The sequence below is a fragment of the Sorex araneus genome, chromosome 3, assembly GCF_027595985.1.
Source record: "Sorex araneus isolate mSorAra2 chromosome 3, mSorAra2.pri, whole genome shotgun sequence".
Lineage (NCBI taxonomy): Eukaryota > Metazoa > Chordata > Mammalia > Eulipotyphla > Soricidae > Sorex > Sorex araneus.
Window position 1 is genome coordinate 213,248,500 of NC_073304.1, and position 22,637 is coordinate 213,271,136.

A 22,637-nucleotide genomic window follows, 5' to 3' on the forward strand; every position below is an offset into this window, starting at 1 on the left:
CCCGTTGGTGGAGGTGTCGGGAGCCCGAGCTGCGGAGAATCTGCACCCAGCTCCCCATCTTGTTTGGGGCCAGGTGCCTCAGCACATGCCCTTGGGCCGCTGAACGACCTTCCCAAGCCTCTGAGACCCCGGGGGAGAGCCTGGCCACCCACCCTCACCCTCACGCCTCTCTCTCTGGCCTTTGGAGGTTCACCTTGCTGGTCCCTCCTGGTCCCTTCCACACAGCCCTTTGCAGGACTGGTCCCCGGGACACTGTGGCTTGGTCACTCCCCTCCTCGGGGGATGGCCCCAGGATGACTCACCCCGGATGCTGGGAGCCGCCACGGTGTCCGCAGTACACTCAGGCCCCACCTTTGAGGTGCCTTGGAATTCCGTCCCCCAGCCCCTACTTCCCCTTTTGTACCTCACACATTCTACATGTTCCCTTCTCCGGGATGGGGCTAGGCCACACCCCACAGTGCTGGGGGCTTCTCCTGGTGGCGCTGGGGGACCCTCGGTAGTGCTGGGAACAAAACTGGGCTCCGTGTGTGCAAGGCATTTGCATCACCCTCGTACCATCTCCTCAGCATCCCTCACCCTTGAGGCTTTTTCTCCAGCCGCACCACTGAAGCCTTCCGGGACCCCCACACCACCCTGGGCTGGGAACCATCCTTGGCAGAGGACCCCCATACAGTGTGCACGCTGATGGTCTCCCCACCCTCCCCAGTGGACTGCCTGCCTGCCCTGCTATGAGAAGTTCTCGTTTCCTTTCTCCTGGCATCCTCAGCATCCTGGACAGTGCCTGGAAATTCTTTTTCACAAAGCATTTGCTGAGTGATTAATGGTCTAAAAGGAGATCAGAAGGGCCAGAGAGATAGCACAGTGGGTGATGCCTTGCACGCAGCCAACCCGAGTTAGATTCCTGGTGTCCCATATGGTCTTTATTTTTTATTTATTTGTTTATTTATTTATTTTTGCTTTTTGGGTCACACCCAGCAATGTACAGGGGTTACTCCTGCCTCTGCACTCAGGAATTACTCCTGGCGGTGCTCAGGGGACCTTATGGAATACTGGGAATCGAACCCGGGTCGGCCGCATGCAAGGCAAACGCCTACGCACTGTGCTATCGCTCCAGCCCCCCATATGGTCTTTAGAGCACTGCCAGGAATAACTCCTAAGTGCAGAGCCAAGAGTAACTCCTGAGCATTGGTGGGTATAATCTGGCCTCTTCACCCCAATAAAAAAGGACTGATCCCTGAGCACAGAGCCAGGCGTGAGTCATGAGCACTGCTGGGTATAATCCAAAAGCAAATAATAATAATAATAATAATAATAATAATAATAATAATAATAAATGAATCAAAGGAGACCAGAGTGCATGAGGCCCTGCAGTCCCAGCAGTGTCAAGTGTCCATTCCACTCATTGTTATACTCTGGCCGTGACCAGACCCAGGACCTTACACATGCAAGCAAATACACCGTGTTCCCCAGCCCCCTCACTCTTTGTGTTTTTTTTTTTTGGGAGGGGGGTGCACACTCAATGGTGCTCAGGGCTTCTCCTGGTTCCATGCTCAGGAATCATTCCTGGAGGAGTCTCGAAGGACCACTTGGGGAGCCAGGGGTCAAATCTGGATTACGAGCCTTCCCCTTGCAGCTCCCCCTCCTCATAAATTTTTATTTCCAGCTGGAGGCTCCCAGAAGCAGCCATGAAGACCCCTGGGTCGCTTTGGGCGGGGAGGGAGACAGGACTCGCCCAGCCTCTGTGGCCCCAGGCCTATCCTCCACCCCTAACCCATTAGAACTCAGGCTGGGTGGACATTGCCCGGGGGTGCCTGCCTGCTGAGGAATATCCCCCAGGAAGCAGCCCGGGGGAATTTCCTGGCAGGGAGATGGAAAGATAATTGCCAGGTACAGCTCAGAACAGAAATGGCAGCAGAGAGAGAGAGAAAACAAGAGGGGCCGGGGAGGCCCAGGGGCAGGGCATGCCATGGCACTCTCCACACTCCCTGCCTGCCCCTCTGGGGGCCTCGACAAGGCTGCCCCCAGCCCCCCGCCTGCCCTTGAGCTGACTTGGCACGTCTGTGGGCACTGGCTGCTGAGCTCAATGCAGTTTTCAAAGCAAGAAGAATTTATTAGCTCCCCAGGCTGCAGCCAACGGCTGTCACACATCAGCCGACGCCAAGACACACGGGGCTCCGAAGCCCAGTGCCCCGTAGGTCCTGCCCCGGCCACCGCCTCCTTGATCAGCCTTTGCTGTGCCCTCCGAGTCAGGAGCCAGAACACAACTAATTCCTTTTTTTTTTTTTTTTTCCTTTTGGGTCACACCCAGAGATGCACAGGGGTTAACTCCTGGCTCTGCACTCAGGAATTAACTCCCGGCGGTGCTCAGGGGACCATATGGGATGCTGGGAATCGAACCCGGGTTGGCCGTGCACAAAGGCAAATGCCCTACTCGATGTGCTATCGCTCCAGCCCCCACAACTAATTCTTTTGGATAGAGCTGTGGGGGGAGGGGGATGTTGGGCCAAACCTGCGGTCAGGGCTTACTCCTGGCTCTGTGCTCAGGGGTCACTGCTATGGGTGGAGCCGTGGAGGTAGGGCACTTAGCTGGCCTGGGGTCAGCCTGCGCTGATTCCTGGTCTGGGGGTCACACCTGGTAGTGCTCAGGGCTTACTCCTGGCTCCACGTGCAGGAACCACTTCTGGCCATACCTTTTCTCTCTGTTTTTCATTTATCTGGACTTAGGGGCCATACCCTGTGGTCTCAGGAGTGACCCTGGCACTGCTGGGGTGGAGGGCAGGCCATCTGGGGTGCTAGGGCCTTTCGCCAGGGTTTGACTGACGTGCCTGCCTGCAAAGCAAGCGCCTCACCCTTGTACTATCTCTCCAGCCCTTGGGTTCCACCTCAGGCATCCCATCTGGTCTCCTGCGCTCTGCCAGGAGTGGTCTCCAGGTATTGTCCAAAAAATGGAAAAATAGTTAAAATAACTAAAAGGGAGGGGGTGATCCCTCCTCAGCGGGCTCCCGAACCATGCGTGGGGCCGCGGGTCCAGCTCAGCAGTGCTCCAGGCCAGTGCCCCAACTAACCGCCTGAGAGTAAATCTTCCCTCTGGCAACCACTGTTCTGGATTAGTGTCTGGCTCCCGTGGCCTCAGGCTCTGGATCATCAGGCACTGGGGGGGGGGGTGCTCCCCAGATCCAAGCAAGTTCTTCTTGAATGTCCCGAGAGCCCCACTCCAGACCCCTAACATGACAAAGAACACCTGTCATTTTTTTTAGGTCCCCTCTCTCTGGTCCCTCCGCATGTGGATTTGGGGCTGGTACCCATGGAAGGTGCTTGGTGCTGCCACCTGGTGCCCAGTGCCCTCACTGCATGCTTGCTGCTACCCTGGGTTGGCTCAGAGGGAGAGGTCACACAGGGGGCACCAGGCTGGGGAGGGTGGGGGTGAAGGGGGGGCGATGGAGGGCCCAACTGTTTGCAAAGTGGGAGAGGTTTGTGCAGGATAGGGGGAGAGGGCCGGAAAGGGCATGGGGTGGGAGGAGGGGGGCCCGCAGGAGTTTTGGCGGTCAAGGGCAGCCGGGTGCCAGGGACGGTGGGGGCGGGGCCGGCAGGACGGCAGAGCTGCTCCCTTCACGCACGGGCACTGGAGTAGCCGCTTATCTACCGAGTTCCGAGTTCGCGGGCTGGGCGTCCTGTGTGTATTTCTGGAACACAGAGCGGCTTCGGGGGGAAGGGGGGCCACTCCCGACAAGCTCTTGGGTGAGTGGGAGTCCAGACACCCGGCTCCAAGGCCTCCTCCGTGAGCAGAGGCTGCGGAGGGTGAGGCCTAGGGCCTTGGAGAGGGGCCAGATCACAAATCAACCCCACCTCCTTCACTTCCTGCCTGTGTGACCTTGGACAGGTCACTTAACCTCTCTGAGGCCATTGCCTCATGGAAAAATGATAGTGCCGGCGTGTGCCTCGCTGGGGTGATGTGAGGAGCCGCTGAGAGACTGCAGATGAGCCTGGGGTTGTTTTTAGCAGCAGCTCAGCTCCCTCCTCTCCCCGGGCCCCCCACCCCTGAGAGCCTGTGCCTGGTGTTTTGCAGGAAACAGAAGCCTCCGAGCCTGAGGCTTTTGGCAGTTTCCTCTGAACCCCTCAGAGAGGCTGAGGGCGGGCGTGCCAGGCCTGATGCTCTTTTCTTGTCTTTAAGCTTCTCTTTGTAGGGGTCACACAGAGAGGTGCCGGGGGCCCCCCTGGGGTCAGTCTCTGCCAGGATCCCGCAGCAGAGCTGAGTTGCTGGCACAGAGCTGGGGTCTGGGGATGGACTCGGGGCCTCGCGTGTGCTAGGCATGTGCTCTGCCACTGAGTGCTCTCGCTCGCCCCGGGTTCAGTTTTGGGCTGCTGGGTTAGAACCCAGGGCTGCCGCACACTTCTGAGAAGCTCTCGGACCCCCACCCCCTCCCCCCTCTCCAGGAGGCCCGATTCCTGCTGCCTCTGACTGCCCCTCTGCACCCCAGCCGCCTCGAGATCCCCCACTCCCTGCCCTGCTCTGGCCAGTGTGGGAAGCTTAGTTAGCACCAGCCGTGAGCACTGTGCTACCAGGGCTCCGCAGCCATCGCTTCTCCTTCCCTCCCCTTCCGGTGAGACCCCCCATTCCACCATCGGCGGAGTTCAGGAGCAGAGTGAGAAGGTGGGGTCCCTCTCCTTCCGTGCAGAACTGACACTGCGGGGAAGAGTTCCGCACCCCTGCCCAGGGGCCACCCTCTAGCTCCATCCCAGGGGGGAGCGAGCATGGGGGGGGCCTGGGGTCAGTCTCTGCGATGCTCCTGCAGCAGCAAAGTGGACTTGCTGGCGCAGAGCTGGGGGCCGCCCAGGCCAGGCCACGCAGGACTGGGATTGGTCTTCCAGATGGTCTTCCTGGTGCACCAAGCTGACCACTCTGAAGAGAAACCCAAAGCACAAGCATCCCCTACTGGGGACCAGGACCTCTCCCCAAAAGAAGCTGCCTCCTGTTGGACTGAGGGTCCCACAAGGGTCCCTGCGGGGAGTGGGGGTGGGGCCAGGGGCTGGGGGTTCTGGGGCAGGGGTGGGTTGGGCTGGCAACCCAGACTTCACCTCCAAGGAGAATCCCAGCCATTACAAGAAAAACTCCCCAGAGCTCCCCCAAATCTCACCGCAAGGGGACAGACACAATCATGTAAAATAATAATAATAATAATGTAAAAGCTTTTACAATAATGTAAAAGCTTAATCTTCACACCCCAGAGACGGGGCTTGGGGAATCTCACGCAGCAGCTCTGCTGAAAGTGAAAACACAAGCAGGGCAGGCTGGAGACAGGGAGGGGGTGAGGGCGCTTGCCCCGGCGGCCCCCCACCTGGTCCCTGGAGCCCTGCGGGGAAGTGGCCCCCAGTGCAAAAATAAACAAACGCACTCTTGAAAAAGCTAAAGGCAGTTCCTCGAAGCAGCCCAGGCTCCCTCTGCGAAGTGGGTGGAAAAGGGAGGGGCCCCATGGAAGCACCCTGGAGGCTAAAACCAGGTGCAGGCTCCATCCTGGGGATCTCCAACGAAACCCTCTGGGAGGCTTTCACCGGGTAGGATCTGTGAGAACCAGGCCTCACTCAGCCGCCGGCCCTGGAGCCTGGCCCCCACCCGGCTCAGAGCTGCTGGAGTGAGGCTGTGAGAAAGGGGGGGGGGTCTCAAGAATCCCGGGGGTGATATGTCCAAGAAAAGAGCGGGGATGTTTGGGGCAGCTGATGGGCACCCCGGGGGCACTGAGCCTGCGGTGGGCATCTGGCAGGCCGCCGGTCCCCGGGTTCCAGACAGAAAAATGAATGTTGGCTCTGGGAGCGCCAGGAAGGTCTGGGCCAAGCCCCGCCCCTCCTCTCTCCCTCCTGCGGCTGCATCACCCTGGCCTCCCCTCCTCGAGGCCCCCACTGGGCGCCTGCAGCAGACCGTGTAAACACCTTGATGGAGCTCGTTCATCACCCCCCAGGGGGCCGCTCCCAGCTCCTGCCAGCCCCACCAGGTCGCCAGGTCCCCTCAGGAGGCAGCAGCCGATTTGTTTATATAGTTTAATCCTATTGCCCGCCCGGAGGGGTGCTGCCCACGGCTGCCCATGGCTGCCGAGGTCACAGGGTGGGTGAGCCAGCCGGCCCCTCCCTCAGCAAGAGGGTGCGGGAAACCCCCGAGTGCCGGCGTCCCCCTACTCTGACCCGGAGCCCCCAGATCCCAGCTGCTCCCCCCCACCACCCCCGCCTCATCAGCCCCATTAACCAAAACAGCTTCACGATGCCAACCGCCGGCTCTCCGTGTGCTGAGAGCTGCCAGCAGAAACAAGAGTTAATCTGGAATTACTCACATTCACAGCACTGCCCGCGAGCAGGAAGCTATAAAGCAGGATGGAAGCGGAGAGCAAGGGGGCTTCTCCCCTCGCAGGCCGAGGACCGCACCGTCCCAGTGCCTGGCCGCTTCCCCCACACATGCACACGCACACGGTGTGTACACACACAGACGCACGCCATGCACGCACACGCCCGCATACACACACATGCCCGCGTAGGACACACCCTGGCCCCTTCTGCACCCCACCCTCGGCGCATGCTTCCCAGAAATCTCTCTCCCGTACCCCCCACACCCCCCTGGATAGGCCTGACTGACCCTTTTGGTTTTACTCGGGAGCCTGATTAACTTTTTATTTTGGAAAATTACTTTATTATATAGAGATATAGATATAGATATGGATGTATGTATATATAAAAAGGTTCCATTTCATTTGTAAAATCTCATTTTTTTTCTTTTTCTCTTTTTTTTTCCTACAGAAAATGATGACGAGGTTAAAGGAGAAAATAAGTTACATTACATTTTCCAAAACGGTTTCTCGCTCTCCACTGAAGACGGGCCCCCGGCAGTGACGCGCCCGCGGCCCCAGTTTGTGCTTGGCAAGAAGAGGGGAGATAACTAGACTGGTTATTTTAGGTGAAAATAGCCAAGAGACACACGCCTTCGCCTCAAAAATATTCTGAGACACATAGAAGTAGAAGGAAAGCAAGTCTCTTCAGTCACAAAATGCCGTACATCCCGCAGAGACTAGATTCAATTAATTTAATAAAATAGAATATACATAGAGATTCTGCACAAACGTATTGCTTTCTCCCAACAGCTCCTGATGTCGGGAAGCTCAGCTACCCTGGGCCTCTCTCTCTGTCTCCCTGGAGCCGGCATGGCCTGGAACTCTCTGGAATATCTGCTTGCCAGGTGCCCTGTACCACTGAGCGGGGTCAAGTGCCCGCTCCTCCTCGGGGTCCAGCTGGGACTTCCTTCCGCCCAGGAGGAGCAGGAGCGAGGATTTTGGCACCCAGTGGAGGAAGGTGGGAGGGAGCGTGAGGGGGGCTCAGGGGTCCGGGTCTGCTGGGTCAGAGGTCACCCCGGACAGACTCAGCAGGTCTTTCTTTGGGGAGGGGGAGGCAGCCATGCTGTCGGGGGGGCCGGAGGCGGAGGGGTCCTTGCAGTCGCTGGACGGAGCTCTCCGCCGGAGACACACGCCCGGGCTGGAGGGGGGCCGTGGGCCGTGGCCCTCGGGGGGCTCCATGGCGATGCTGGGCGGGCTGAGCTTCTTCTTGGGCCGGCTCCCCGGCGCGCCCAGAGGCTGCCCCCCCGGGCTGGCGGGGCCGCTGTCCAGGCAGCTGACGGCGATGGAGTGTCTGCGCTGCGCCTCCAGCCAGGCCGCGGGCCCGTGGCGGCCGCCGCGCACCTCCACGCTGTAGCACTTCTTCAGGTCGCGCGGCGGCGGGGGCTCGTCTCCAGAGACCCAGCTCAGCTCCGTGTCCAGCTCCAGGCTGCTCCTGGTCTCCGTGGGGGTCTTGGCCCAGCTGGGCTCGAGGCCCGGGCAGGGGGCGGGCGGGGGCATGTGCTTGCAGGCCTTGCTCCGGCTGGCGGGGGGCTGTGGGCGGCCCCAGAAGGACGAGGCCCGGACCCGCCGTGGGGAGGGTCCACTCACCTCTGCCAGCAGGTCTTCCCGGCTGCCCAGGCCCTGCACGTCCAGGGAATCGGTCCTGATCGCTGCCTGTGCGGGGCAGGAGGAAGAGAGGGGGCGCTCAGTCCACGGCAGCAAGCCATCGAGCCCCACCCCCGGCTCTGCCCAGCTGCTGGAGCACCCCCACTTCTACAGCCCCCCCTGATGGCCTGAGGGCCCCCTTCCCCGCTGGTGTGGATCTGTTCCCCAGGCGCGCCCCCATGCCTCCCAGCACTGGCCTGGACCCCCTTCCAGTCCAGCACACCCCTGCCCCAAGGGAGAGGACCTGCTGCCCGGCCCAGCACCCCCAGGGGGGCAGGGCTGCACTCCTCCCCTGAGCCTGCTGCTGACGGTGCCACCAGCACAGAGCTGTGGCTCTGAGAAAGGCAGGAGACATGGCGCAAGGCTGCAAGGTGCACCCACTCCCCAAGCTGCGCCACGGCCTTGCCACGCGGGCGGGCACCCCTCAGCTCTCCTTGGGAGCCTCTGCTCAGACCCTGGGACAGTGCGCTCCAGACCGTGGGTCCCGGGCTGGGTCAAGGGCTCGAGGCCAGCTATGTGCCCCAGGAACAGCAGTTTGGTGGAGCTGGGTCTCCCACCTTGCGTGACGCGTGTCCCTGGCCATCCCCCACCTGCCGGCCAGCCAGCGGGGTTCCCCGCAGGGGAGGAAGTTGGCCAATGCCAACCCCAAGGGCTTTTCCGGGGGCTGTGTCCTTGGGTCTCTCTGTCTGGGGGCTGGTACAATAAACGCTTGCTTTGGCGGACAGTGTCGGCCCGCCCCATCTCCACACCCGCTCACCTGGCGCCGGAGCGGCCTCTGGGCCAAAGGCGAGCGGCCGGGCGGGGGCAGTTTGGGGATGGTGCCCCAGGCGGGAGTGTTGAGGGGCTGGAGCAAGTGGGGTGCGTCTCTGGGGAGCTGCAGGGTGGAGCTGGCATCGGCCGGCTGGGAGTGCACGGACAAGACAGAGCCTGCGGGCGGGGGACACAGACACAAGGGGACTGTCAGTTCCCCCTCCTGTGTGTGGGAGCTGACGCACAGCCCTCGGGGGTCCTTGTGCTGTCTCCATCCCAGCCGCCACCCTGCTCCCGAGTCAGGGCCGAGCAGAGGGGAGGAGAGGGTGTCCAGCCTGCCCCCCAGCCCTGGTACCTGACTGAGCTTTGGGGAGCCCCCAGCCCCTGGGTCCCGGGGACCCCTCCGAAGCACCCCCGTCGTGGTACATGTAGCTGTCGTTGGGCAGTGAGAGTGTCCGGCTGACCCCGCTCTTCCGCGCGCTCAGCCGGTCCCGCCTGGGCACCCCCTTGGGGTAAGGCTCCATCTGCAGAAGAAAGTGGGGGGAGGAAGAGGGGGGCGCATCCGGATTGGGTCACTGAGGCCAGGCTGGGCCACTGGAGCTGGTCACCCCCAGCGGCTCCCATTCCCACCCCCACCCCCAACCCCCCACGAGGTGGGATGGGATGAGTGTGCTGGGAGCGGGCAGATACACAGGTGCCTCTACACACAGGGGGAAGCGGGGAGGCCCTGCCCCCCCCAAACCAGCCACAGGGCATCCCACCAGGGCCTCCCGGAGCGGGTGGGGTGGGGTGAGGGGGAGAGCAGCCCCCAGCCCCCAGGCCCTGGGCTGGACCGCCAGGTGGTCCCCAGAGCTGGCAAGGCCCCTTCCAAGGATCAGCTGCTGGGGCAGGAGGGAAAAGGCAGGAAATCTGCGGGGCTGGGTGGAGGGTGGGGACACGGAGTGGGGCAGGATGGGGGGGAACATCCTCGGCCTGGAGACCCACTGTAAACAGCAATGAAAGTCACTGTGTCAAAATGAAAATCAGCAAGTGAAAATCATGTCAATAAACCTTACTAATATCAGTCCACGAAAGGCCTAAAGGAATAAACAGGACTTAATATTCTTTTTATCAAGTTAAACCATTTTTTAAAATACTGCTTTCTTTAGAAATACAGATAGATTCAAATAAATGATTTAAAAGGAAAAAGGAAGTTGAAGGGTGGGATTCCCAAACTGTGCAGGAGGAAGAAGACCCCCACAGCCAGACAGACCCAGGGTAGGGCTGGATAGTGGGGGCTCCTCTGGCAGGCAAAGGGTTCCTTCAGTGACAAGGTTTGAAATCCCCCCTAGATAACCTTCCTGAATGATTGATCCCGGCTGCAGGAAGCCAAGAGTCACTCTCAGATCGTGTGTGTGTGTGTGTGTGTGTGTGTGTGTGTGTGTGTGTGTGTAGGGAGTTGCTTGGGTCAAACCCAGCATTTCTGGGTGTCACTCCCTGTACCATTTCTCTGACCTCTCCAGAGATTTCTTTAGTTGTTTCAGTGTTTGGGCCACACTTTGTGGTGCTCAGGGTTTATTCCTGGCTCTGCGCGCGGGAATCACTCCTGGCAGGCTCGGGGGACCATATGGGGTGTCGGGGATCCATTTTGGATCCACTGCATGCAAGGCAAGCGCCCTACCAACTTGTATTATCTCTCCAGCCCCCTCTCCAGAGATTTCGGTCCCTCTGTCCGTCTCTCATTCTCAGCCCCGGGGGGCTGCGTTGGAAGAAAATCTGGATCTTTCCTTCACTCCTGTCAGTCACCCCGAGACCCTTGGAACTACAGCCAAGGTCAAGGCACTGCCCAGCTGAGTCCCCCGAGCAGAGGGAGGCAGGGAGGAGGGGGCTGCTCCCAGCCAGAAGGGGGTCGGAAGCCAGGTAAGGGTGGGGAAGCCCCCAGCGCCCCCCTCCCCAGCACACACAGGGACAGTGACAGACAGGGACGCCCCAGCTGCGGAGGAGCATGGTGGCAGCGGAGATGTGGCTCTGACCCACTACGTGGTGGCGGATGGCTCAGGTGCAGGGGTGGGGGGTGGAGGGGTGAAGGGACGGGGAGGGCTGGCGTGCGCGGGGCTCCAGATACAGAGGCTGGCAGCTGCCTGGTGCCACCTCTGGCTCGGGTTTGGTCACGCCTGGGGCCAGGCTTACAACCGCAGCCCCTGGGCTTTGGGGGCAAGGCCCCTGTCCGCACGGGGGGGGCCTTCTGGCAAAGTGAGGCACCGGCTATCTCAGGAGCGGGTGCCTGGTGGCAGAGGGATCTGGAGCCTGGCAGCCAGCCCCAGAGGAGGCCGGGGCGCGGGGGCGGGGTGTGTGTGGATGTACATTGCTCTCCGGGGCACTAAGTAAGAGGGTGGGACAGTCATCAGGCAAAGAGTCATCGGTCAGAGCTAGAGAGCAGGACGGTTCAGACACAATCTCTGACGCCAGAGACAGAGCCTCCATCTCCGCTAGAGGGATCTAGATGGGGAGAGAGAGGGTCAGGCATGAGAAACCAGGGCAGCGCACGGCCACGCGGTGCACGCGGTCACGCACACACAGCACACACGTGGATACACGCAGATGCCCGTGCACACACACACAGACTCACGCCAATATGTGTGCACACAGGCCCACACCCAAACATGTCCACGCACTGATGTACACGGGTGCGCGCACGCACACACACACACACGTGCTCGTGCACACACATGTCAACAGGCCTGCATATACAGACACATACTGATATGCGTGCACACAAGCCCACACCCCAACATATGCACACACGGACACACATGGTGGGTGCATGCACACACACACACACACACACACACACACATACCAGTGCTCGTGCACACACACGCCAACTCGCCTGCACACAGACATATGCCGATGTGCGTACATAGGCCCGCACCCCAACCTGTGCACACACAGACACACACAGGTGCACACGCCCATGCACAGAGCCCCGTGTTCCTATCATAAAGCCAGGGTGGATGCCTCCCTCCTCTTTCCCTACCCCCTTCCCAATCAGCTGGCGGTGCCCCTCCCCCCTCCGTGAGCCAGGCCCAGATCAGAGCCTGTGGGGCGCTGACACACAAACCTATTCTAACGCTGCCCCCGAAACGGCCCCTGCACACCAGCACCGCGAAGATGATGCCTGCAGCAAAAAAAAAAAAAAAAAGCCCCAAGAAAGGCCAGGCTGCCTCTCTGCCTGCGCGCAGACAGCGCGGCGTGGGGGGCCGGGGGACAAAGCCGCCAATCTGAGCACTGTTTTCTGCCTATTCTCTCCGCTTCCAAAAGCCTGGCAGGACTCGGCCTGCCCCCAGATTCCGGCTTCTCCCCTCCCGGGCCCTCCTCCGCCTGCCTGCAGCCTCCCGCCCGCCCGCCCTCTCTCTCTGGCTTGGATCTGGGATCTGCTCTTTCCCTCCCGGCCAGGGGGCGGCGGGCGGTGTGTGTGGGGGCATCTGCCTGTCACCTGGGGGCTGCAGAGGCACCGCAGGCCTCCAGACTAGGGGAGCGTGGGCCCGGCCCTGCTAGGGTGGCCCGGCACCTTCTCAGCACCCCTCCTCTCGCCCTCTGCACCCTTCTCGGGAGGGGGGCGCCCTCCCCAGCACACAGCCTGCGGCCTGTCCCCGCTGTGTGAGGGCCCATTGCTCTGTGCTACCTCCAGGGACTGTCTCTGGTCACACCCGTGTCCTTGCAGCCGGGGGCTGGGAGGGCAGATGTGGGGGCACTCAGCCAAGGACAAGGGGTGGGGGTGGCAGCGGGCGGAGGCCCGGGGTGAAGAGGACAGCAGGAGGCCCCCAGGCAGCCAGAGGCCCACCTTGGAAGGGGGCTGGGCCTGGCCGGAACCCCAGTCCCCTCATGCCAGCGGGGAGCTTTCTTGCCGCCCCCTCCACCCCTGCTGGGGCTGCCGACAGCACCCAGGCCCGATGGGCTTTGTGGCTCCAAATGCTGCTGGACTAGACCTGGCGTGGGGCAGGGAAGTCACAGCCGACCGTGTCCTCAGTCATGGCCCGTGTGGCGGGGCAGGGCGGGGATGGGAGGGGGGCGGGCTCCCTTCTCCCCGACCCTGCAGCACCTCTTCCCCTCTGCCCTCTCGGATCCTGACTGGCCCCTGCACCTCTCTCCCCGCTCCCTCACACCCCCTCCCCCGTCTCAGGGTCCCTCTGAACCTGCAGCGGAGGCCGAGGCCGGGGCGGCTCCCTCATCTCCACCCTGTCCCCCCGGGGCAGGACCCCCACCTCTGCCTCCCCAGCAGCAAGGGGCTCTGCACAATCAGGGCGACGGGCCACAGCACAGGGGCACAGTAACCTGTGGGTCGGAGCCGCCTGGGCCGCAGGCCAGAGGGAAGGCCGGGGGCTGGCCCCCCGGGCCCGCCAGCTCGTCCATCAGCTTCAGCTCCCCGTCCAGGGAGCCCTGGATCAGCAGAGAAATGGTGTCAAACAGCTGTCTGTCCTGGGGGCCGCGGCCCGTGGGGGGAGCAGGAGTCGGGGAGTAGCGCAGACAGAAGGGGCAGTGGGGGGGGGTGATGGGGGCACAGGGGGAAGAGGAGGTCATACAGGTGAGCGTGCACACACAGGCACACACACACACGCACACACGCACACGCACACACGCACACGCACACACGCAAGGAGGGACAGATGGGAGACAAAAGGTGACAGAACCCACGAGCAGAGGGAAGGTCCAAGAGAAGGTCGGGGAACAGGAGGGGCAGATGGAACCAGGCGGGTCAGGGCGGCGGGGAAAGAGCAGTCGGGCCGGGAGCAGGAAGAAATAGGAAGGAAACAGAACTTAGCTTGGGTCTAAGAGCCAGGCGCGGGGAGGCGCGGCCCGGGGGTGTCCGCCACCTGCAGGGCTGACCCTGCGTCTCGGGGTCAGCAGGGACTCACGCTCTCTGGGCCCAGGAGCCCCAGGGCTCGCTGGGATTCCGGGACAGGCACCCTCCCCTGCCAGGCCGCCCCCTCGAGCCGTCCTCCCAGAGGGCAGTGGGGGGCAGCCTGCTCACCGTGGGGTGCTCCAGGGAGAAGCGGGTGGCTGCGGGCGAGGGGCCGGGCTTGGGGCTGTCGGGGCTGTCGGGACCCTCGACCCCCGGCCAGAGGAAGGGGCTGCCCAGGGGCGAGCGGGGCTGCGGGCTGAGCGTCTTCATCTCCAGCTCCAGCTCGGCCTCCAGCTCGGCCTCCTCCTTGGCCTCCTTGTTGCTCTCTTCCAGGTGCTTCATGAGCACCGCGATCACCACGTTGACCAGCACGAACTGCGCGGTCAGCACGAAGGACACGAAGTAGATGGGCGAGATGACCGTGTTGTAGCAGGTGGACTCCTGGTCGCAGTCCCGGAGGGTGTCCTGGGAGGGGGAGCAGGGGGAGACAGGGCTGACATGGGAAACGGGGTCACCCGTGGCGCGGGAGGGGGGCAGGGCACCTGAGACACCATCCTGGGCACCGGGAGGCCGAGTGTGTTTGGTGGGTGGGGCGGGACATTCCTCCTGCCCAGGGTTCGACTGGGTGAAGAGGGGGGTTGTGGTAGGGGGGTGGGGACGTAGACCCTGGGGGGTGGGGGTGTTGGCATGTGTGTGCACGAAACCCCCTCTCCGGCGGTATTGTAAACCCGTAAGTCACGGTGACTACGATCACATTGAAAATACATCCAAGAGGGAGGGGTAGGACAGCGGGGGGGGTGGCCTGCCTTGCACTCGGCCGACCTCGATTCAATCCCCAGCCCCCGGGAGGTCCCCCCAGCACCCTGAGTGCAGAGCCAGGGACAAGCCCTGAGTACCGCTGGGTGTGGCCCCAAACTGAACTCCAGACATCTAGGCGGAGTGAGTCACAAAGAGGGGGAGCCGCCCCGGCCCCTCACCTTCATGATGCCGTTCCAGTTGTCGCCCGTGGAGACCCGGAAGAGCGTGAGGAAGGCCATGCCGAAGTTCCGGAAGGTGGCGTGCCGGCCCAGGCCCTCGCACGGGTGTGTCTCGTCACACTCTGGAGGAGGAGGCCAGGCGGGAGCCCGTAAGCCCCGAAGCCCCTGGTCTCCAGCCCCGGCCCCCACGCCCTCCACCCCACCCCAACTCACCCAGGTCTCCAAAGAGCTCCACGCCCAGAGCTGCAAAGATGAAAAACAACAACATGAAGAGCAGCCCCAGGTTCCCCACCTGGAAGAGAGGAAAAGAGATGGCAGAGGTGCGGCGGCTCGCCCCGCCGGCTTCTGGGAGCCCCGGGCCCTGGGAGCGCGCCTCCTCCCGAGAGCAGCCCACCGTCCCGATACCTGGGGCAGGGCCTGCATGACTGTGTCCAGGAGCGCCCGCATGCCCACGGCCATCTTCAGCAGCTTCAGCACTACGGAAGGGGACGAGGCAACCAGCCAGTCAGCAGGCCGCTGGCTCCCGGGCCGCACCCGACACCCGCTGCAGCCCCAGGGCCCCTCTGGGAAAGACTGGGAGAGAGCCCAGAGAGACATGCGTGCATGCGCACACACAGACACACGCACACATGCAGACACACAGGCAGGCACACACACAGACGCACGCACACACACAAACACACAGGCAGGCACATACACAGACACACAGGCAGGCACACACACAAACAGACATGCAACACAAAAATACACAGGCAGGCACACACACAGACATGCAACACACAAATACATAGGCAGGCACACACACAGACATATGCACACACAAATACACAGGCAGGCACACAGACAGACACACGCACACACAAATACACAGGCAGGCACACACACAGACACACACACAAATACACAGGCAAGCACGCACACACACAGACACCACACACATAGAGGCACGCACACAAACACATAGGCACACACCCAGATACACAGAGGCATGCATACACAGGCACACGTGGGTGCACATATATACATACATATGCATACAAACACATGTTTGCACTTCTCACAGATACACACATGCATGTACACAAACACACACACAAATGCACACTCAAACTCAGGCGTGCATACTCATCACACGCATACACAGGGACACAAACACGCACACGGTGCACACAGGAACACATGCGTGTGCACACGCACGCCCCCTCCCTGGCCGGCGGTGCGGACCTCGGGCGATGCGCAGCACGCGCATGATGCGGATGATGGTGGGGTTGATGGGCAGCGAGGCGTTCACCTCGATCTCCTCCAGCGTGATGCCCATGATGGACAGCAGCACGATGGCCAGGTCCAGCTGGTTCCACCTGCAAGGCAGGGACAGCGCCTGAGGGGGCGGGCGCTGCCAGGGAGGGGCAGCAGGCCCCCAGGGCTCTGTCTCAGCCACAGAGGGGCTGGAGACCACGGCTCCCCCCACAGCCCTGTCTGGCACGGACAGGCCCGGGGCGCCGGCCTGGGCCCTGCTTTTCCGGGTTATTTATTCACGTCCGTTTGGCGGCTCTCTGAGCCACGCCTGGCAGTGCCCGAGGTGGCGGAGTCAGCTGGCCATGGGGTGGCCCTTCGAGCCACCTCCCGGCCTTCATTCTTGCTTGTGCCTGGGGTTTCTGGGTGTCCACGCGTCAAGCACGGTCTCTTTCCTTTGTTTGTCTGTGGTCACACCTGGCGATGCTCAGGGCCCACTCTTGGCTCTATACTCACAACTTACTCCTGGCAGTGCTCGAGGGACCGTATTGGTGCTGGGACTGAGCCTGGGTCAGTCTCGTGCACAGCAAACGCCCTCCCTGCTGTCCCATTGCTCTGAACCCTCCCAGTCTGGTCACACCCCGAAGTGCTCAGGGGTTACTCCTGGCTTTGCACTTACAAATTACTCCTGGAGGTGCTCAGGGGACCATGTGGTATGCAGGGGATTGAACCCTGGTCGTCTGCGTGCAAAATAAGCGCCCTACCCACTGTACTATTGCTCCAGTCTCTCAAGCATGTTGAGGGTTTTGTAGCCAGGAGCCCATTATCGTTGTGACTCTGCGTGGCAGGGTTTATTGTTGCTATCCCATTTCACAGATAAGGAAACTGAGGTGCCAAGCAGCAAGGAAATGAGGTTCCAAAATGGTAAAGTAGGATTTAAAGCTGACCCAGGCATTAACTCTGTGCTTTTTAATTTTTTAAAATTTATTATTTATTTACTTATTTTTGGCTTTTTGGGTCACACCTGGTGATGTACAGGAGTTACTCCTGGCTCTGCACTCAGGAATTACCCCTGGTGGTGCTCAGGGGACCATATGGGATGCTGGGAATCGAACCCGGGTTTGCCGCATGCAAGGCAAATGCCCTACCCGCTGTGCTATCGCTCCAGCCCCCTGTAGATTTTTTTTAAAAAATAAAACTAATTAATTTTGGCTTTTTTTGGACACACCCAGCAATGCTCAGGGGTTACTCCTGGCTCTGCACTCAGGAATCACTCCTGGAATGCCGGCAGTTCCATATGGAATGCCGGGGACCGAACCTGGGTCAGCCGCATGCAAGGCAAACACCGTGTCTACCCGCTGCACTACCTCTCTGGCCCTTTTCTTCCCTCTTTACGTTGTGAGTGACGCCCAGCTGGTAACAGGGCAGGGTGGTGACTGAACCCAGAGTGGCCAGTGCGGGTCCTCCACGTGAGCCGCCTTCCCAGCCCTGGCCTGGGCCTTGTGCTTGTCAGTGACTATTTCCCCACGCCAATGCCCCTCCCCCTCCCCCCCACTCGACCCCCCTTCTCCCCAGCTCTATTTGACCACCCCCCATCCACTCCTGGTGGGCCCGGAAGTAGGAGCTAGTCCCTGCACCCGCCGTGCCGCCATCCTCTCTGGTACCTGTCCTGGAAGAAACGACGGAAGCCGAAGGCCACGAGTTTGAAGACGGACTCCAGGACGAAGATGACCGTGAAGATGTAGTTGCAGATCTTGAGAGCCTCGTCCAGGATCTGATGGGGTGGGGTAAGGCTCAGGGTCTCCTGAGCCCAGGCCGGCGTGGCTCCTCCCTCCTCCCTCCCAGATCTGGGGGCTGGGTTCACCTCAGGGCATTTTTTGGTGGGGGGTTGGGTGGAAGGGGTACAACTGGCAGTGCCCAGGGCTCCACGCTCAGGGATCACCCCTGGTGGGGTTTGGGGGAGCCTGTGGGGTGCCGGGGATTGAACCTGGGTTGTCTGTGTGCAAGGCAAGTGCTCATCCTGCTGTGCTCTTCTGCAGGGGGTGGTGGACCCCTACGCTGTTCTCAGGACCCCCACCCCCACCCCGCAGGTCATTTTGCTAAGCAGGTTAGCAGTTCACTGCAAGGGCCTGTGGACGTGGTGCTGCCCAGACCTGGCCGAGGGTTCCCCAGGCCACCCTGTCAGTTCTGGGGGTCCCCAGGGCCACTCCTGGCAGATGCTGGGGACCTCCAGGCTGGTGCCAAAATCAAGCCCGAGTGTCCTACTACCCGATCCCTCAGGCCTCCTTTCTTTGCTGCCACGAGGGAGACCCTGGGCCACCGAAGCTGGGTCAAAGGGCTTGTCTGTGTGGGGGCTGAGGAGGCCACAGGAGAATATGCCAAGAGGCACCGAAGGCTGCGGAAGCCTGGGGCCTGAGCACCACCCACTCCAGCCCTGACCCCCAGAGAGACACCATGAGGTGCTGGGAGCGGGGGCAGCAGCCTGTCCAAGGAGCAGCAAGGTGGCAGGGGAGTCTGGGAGCTGGCTGTTCCCTGGAGCCTAGCTCCAAAGGGTCAGATGCCGGTCTGCCTTCTTTCCCCTCGCCCAGCACAACAGAGGTACCATCTGGGTGAAGGACAACAGTTGCCCAGACCGGCGGCGGGGGGGGGTGTTTCAAAGGGTTGGATCATGCATTTTGCAAGCAGGAGTACCCTTGTTTGATCCCAGGCACCATAGGGCTCCCCTGAGCCCAGCCATGGGTGGGGGGGGGCTCCCCTCCACACACACACACAGATTAATCAGCTCCTCCACTTCCCAGCCATGTGGTCCAGCAAAGCAGTCTCTGAGCTGCAGTGCGCTCATGGGGCAAACCAAGCCAACCCCCACCACCCAGGGGTGCTATAAGAGGCACAAGAGGACCCTCTCCCCGGGGAAGCGCCCAGCACGGGCCTGAGGCCGGGGCTCGAGCTAGGGGAGCCCTCCGTCCCTCCCGTCCCTCGCCCCGGCCCTACCTGAGGCTGCTGGTAGTGCTCCATGGCCATGGTGACCACGTTCAGCCCGATGACCCCTGTGATGAAGAGGTCCAGGTAGTGGCTGGTGCACAGGTGGTGGACGAGGAGCCGGAAGCGGGAGTAGTCCGAGTAGTAGGGTTTGCACTGGGCCTCTGGGGAGGACGGAGGAGGAGAGCAGAGCCATGATGGGGCCCCCGCCCCCCACGCCCCCTCCACCCGCAGTCCCTCACAGCTGCCAGCCTCCAATGCCACAGCTCAGACATTCCGGGTCCACTGCAGCCCTCGCCCTCCACACGCGGCCCTCCTGGGACGGGGAAGGCTCGGGGCGAGGGGGTGGGGTGGGAGGGTCTCTCCGCGTTTCCCCTCCAAGCGTCTGTTCTACTGGCTACTGTGGTGCGGAGGGGGTCTGGACATGCAGCGCTCCCCGCCCACATGAGATACCGGGTGAGCCCCTCGGGACGCAGCCTCCCCCGGGCAGCAGAGAGCCTCAGTGCAGCCAGATCAACAGGATGAGAAACCAAACAACCAGGCTTAACCGGCGAGGCGAAGGGCCCCGCTCCTCCCCCAGCTCCAGCCCCCGAGGGGAGCCGGGAGGGCAGATTACCCAGAGCTGGGGTTTGCAGATCAAACGGGAGATGGGAAATGGGACATCTTCCTGGCTGGCTGCACTGATCCCACCCAGAGGGCCTGGGGGGTGGGGAGCCCAGGCTGCCTGCACCCTTGGGTGGTGAGGGGGCAGCCAGAGGCTCGGCTCCATCCCAGACTCATTTGGGAAGGCGCCCCCCCGCCGCCCTCGCCCCGGCGGGACTCACTCGGTTTCTAATGAGGCGCCACCCAGCCTGCTCCTGGGTGCCAGGGCGGCCCTGGACACCCGGCTGGGCTGGAAGTACTGTCTGGGATCTGTCAGAGGCACGTTGCTCTCGCGATTAACCAACTACTTAGTTATAAAAATCCTGGTGCCGGCAGGTTGGCCTGAGAGGCAGGCGGGATGAATTTGAGGGCAGGAGATTGCGGGGGCCCAAGTTAGGAAGAACACGTTGCCTCAGGTCCCCCCTCCACTGCGGGGTGGGGTCCTGGGGGGAGCCTCAGGTCCCAGACAGCTCTTCCCCCTCGGGATCGAGGGTGGAAGCCAACAGCAAGGGCCGCGGCCTCAGCCCCGGCGCCAGCCGGCAGGTGGCTGGCTCGGGGCGGCAGACAGAAGCTTGGGGCCCAGGCCAGTTCAGCGCTCACAATTCCTGTTCCATGCAGAGGCCTCCTGAGCACAGAGGGACACTGAGGCAGGGAGTGGCCTAGGGTGGGCCCCCACCCTAGGCCGAAGGAAGAAGAGCACCCGGGAGCTGTGTGTTTGGGCTCCCCGCTGCCACTCTCTGGCGCTGGCCGTGAGGTGTGGATGACCAGGAGGCACCACAGGGCGCCCTTTGTGCGTCAGGCGAGGGCCTGGCCCTCTGCAGCTTTGTTCAAAGGGGCAGGCGTCTGACCCCCGGGAGGGGACAGAGGGGGGAGGGGTGGGGAGTAGGGTCTGGGGAGGGTGGGGACACGGGCTGCCTCTGGGGTCATCCACACGGCATGGCAGAGGTGCCCTGAGAGTGGGGGGCTCTTGCTTCCTTCCTCAGTACCCACGAGAACCAGAGGGCGCTAGTCGCCCGGCGTTGCCCGAGCAGCTGACTCTGTCTCTGCATTAATCTCCATGAGCGCCTGCTCCCATTATGCTAAAATATGAATGGAGAATTAACTAAAATGTTTGACTACAATTAGGTTAGAGAAAGCGACTCCTCATTAGCCCCATTATTAGCTGAGACAATGCAGAGGAGAGGTTGGGCGGGTCCCTCTCCCCCCTGCTTCCCCTGGGGGCTGCGGGGATCCGGCAGGGCAGCAGCCCCTCCGCCTGGCGGCCAGCCTGCTGGGGGAGACGGACGGACGGGCACTCAGGACCGGCTCCCAGCAGCCCCCAGGGGAGACGGGGCCAGAGGACAGGGGGCCGGCATCTGCTCAGAGTCTGGGGGCGCAGGCCCTGAGGCATGTGCCAATCCCTCTCCACCCCGCCCCCCTGCCCCAGCCCCGCAGGGGCCCAGGCTGCCAGAAATGGCCCATCAGCACACAGGTGCCTTGGGCCACTGCAGCACAGGAGGAGGCAAGGGGTCACCTACGGGCCCGGAGCCCACCTGCCAGTCCAGGCTCTGGGGTGTGGGCTAAGAGGGGGCTCTGGGAGGTGTGACCAAGTCCCCCGCCCCTCTGCCACTCCCTTTACGGGCCCAGGAGCCTAGTACTCAAGGGAGCAGAGGCCCTGTGGACCCTGGGCAGCCCCTCTCCCGTGGGGTCAGCAGCAGGGGGGCCAGCCTGCTCCCTCCTCCTGCCAACAGGGAGGGCCCCCGTGTGGGACAGTGGGACCACCCCAGTACTGCTGGGCCCAGGCGGGGCGGGAGCAGAGAGGAAGGAGGGGTGCGAGGCTGTGAGTGAGAGCAACAAGCACAGGAGGGGGAGGTCAGTGGGGCCCCTGGGAGCCGGGGCACAACCAGGGGCCGAGGGTCTGCAAAGGAGAGGAACAAGCTGGGGTCACTCCTAGGGTACCGTCCTCCACCCCCTCGGCTGGGCCTGCTTCCTGAGTCCGAGGGAAGGGACTCAGAGCCGTGCGGGAGGCCAAATGACCTCTTGGGGTGACGGACCTGACAGATGTGTTGCCTGGGCCTCTCGCTGGGGTCTGGGAGCACCCCAGGGTGGCATGGTGCCAAGGACCAGCGTCCACCCCAGCACCCCAGACGAGCCCCATCACTCTGTCCGGGTCGGGGGACTGCCTGGAACCGCAGGCATGGGGTGAGGGTTCAGGGTGGGCGGTGGGAGTCGGGGTTCAAATCAGCATCACAGGAAATCCTGTGTGTCGCGGTGCTGAAGGGGGCTCGGCTGGGCCCCAACAAGTCTGCGAGGAGGGTCCCTCGGGTGGGCTCTCGGTGCCCCTTCTCCAGGCAGGAGAGGGAGGGGCGCTGGCCACCTGGCGAGGTGGGGTGCCTGACACGGGGTGCCGCGGGAGACGGGCCCAGGGTTGAACAGAGTGGGCTGTCAGGGGGTGCGTGGGGGTCGGGAGGGGAGGACCAGGGACGGGGGAAGCTCGGTGGGCCAGCCCCGTGGCGGGTGTCTGGGGGAGAGAGTACGTGGGGACGCCTCAGTCTGCAGCCCCAGGGAGCCCATCCGCGAGAGGCTGCACGTCCCCCCTTCCCGCCTCACCCCAACACACAAGAATTCACAGTCCTCGGCAGACGTGGAGCCCGCCCTCCCAGACCCCAGTCCCCTGCCACCCCGAGACACAGGGTCTCTGCACCTTCCACCCTAGGCCGGGCAGCGACCTCCCACACGGCGGCTCAGGGTGGCCCTTGGGTGGGTCCCGGAAGCTCGAGCGACTGGCCCAAGGGGCCCAGTCAGAGATGGTGGCCCTATTGGGGTCCCTTCATCTGTCTTCAGTATTTCTCAAAGCTTCAGAACAACCCCTCCACGGCTGTGTGTAGGCCCCACGCACCAGTGGCCCAACCGTTCCTCTCTGCCACCACTTAAGGAGAGACCTGCTGGCTCCCAAGCTTTGGGTGAGCAACGAGAGGGGCCTTCAATTCACACACACACAAAAGTGCCAAAGCAGGTCTTTGTTGATGTGCTTTTCACTTCCGGGTCAGTCTGGACTTTTGGAGGGCCCACACCCAGGGGTGCTCAGGGATCACTCCTGGGGGCCTCGGAGGACCCATATGGGATGTCGAGGATTGAACCGGCTCAGCCACGTGCAAAGGCGAGCACCCTACTGGCTGC

The 22,637-nt window shown here is 62.3% G+C and overlaps 1 protein-coding gene across 16 annotated transcripts in view; it reads right to left on the bottom strand.

Annotated features, from left to right (window-relative positions):
* Positions 1–6,645: 6,645 nt before the first annotated feature.
* The window catches only part of CACNA1G (calcium voltage-gated channel subunit alpha1 G), a 66,822-nt gene continuing 50,830 nt past the window's right edge, over positions 6,646–22,637 (bottom strand). For 6 of the 16 annotated variants that reach the window (XM_055132512.1, XM_055132510.1, XM_055132511.1 and 3 more), the window contains 12 exons: positions 18,849–19,000; positions 17,522–17,631; positions 15,849–15,982; positions 15,030–15,100; positions 14,838–14,916; positions 14,625–14,746; positions 13,777–14,112; positions 13,080–13,223; positions 11,109–11,243; positions 9,121–9,289; positions 8,773–8,942; positions 6,646–8,024 (listed from right to left, as the gene is read on the bottom strand). In XM_055132512.1, coding sequence (XP_054988487.1) covers positions 7,353–8,024; positions 8,773–8,942; positions 9,121–9,289; positions 11,109–11,243; positions 13,080–13,223; positions 13,777–14,112; positions 14,625–14,746; positions 14,838–14,916; positions 15,030–15,100; positions 15,849–15,982; positions 17,522–17,631; positions 18,849–19,000 — 2,294 coding nt within the window. In that variant the 3' untranslated portion in view covers positions 6,646–7,352. The remainder of the gene's footprint in view (positions 8,025–8,772; positions 8,943–9,120; positions 9,290–11,108; positions 11,244–13,079; positions 13,224–13,776; positions 14,113–14,624; positions 14,747–14,837; positions 14,917–15,029; positions 15,101–15,848; positions 15,983–17,521; positions 17,632–18,848; positions 19,001–22,637) is intronic. The other 10 variants (XM_055132523.1, XM_055132524.1, XM_055132522.1 and 7 more) reach the window with 2 other exon arrangements.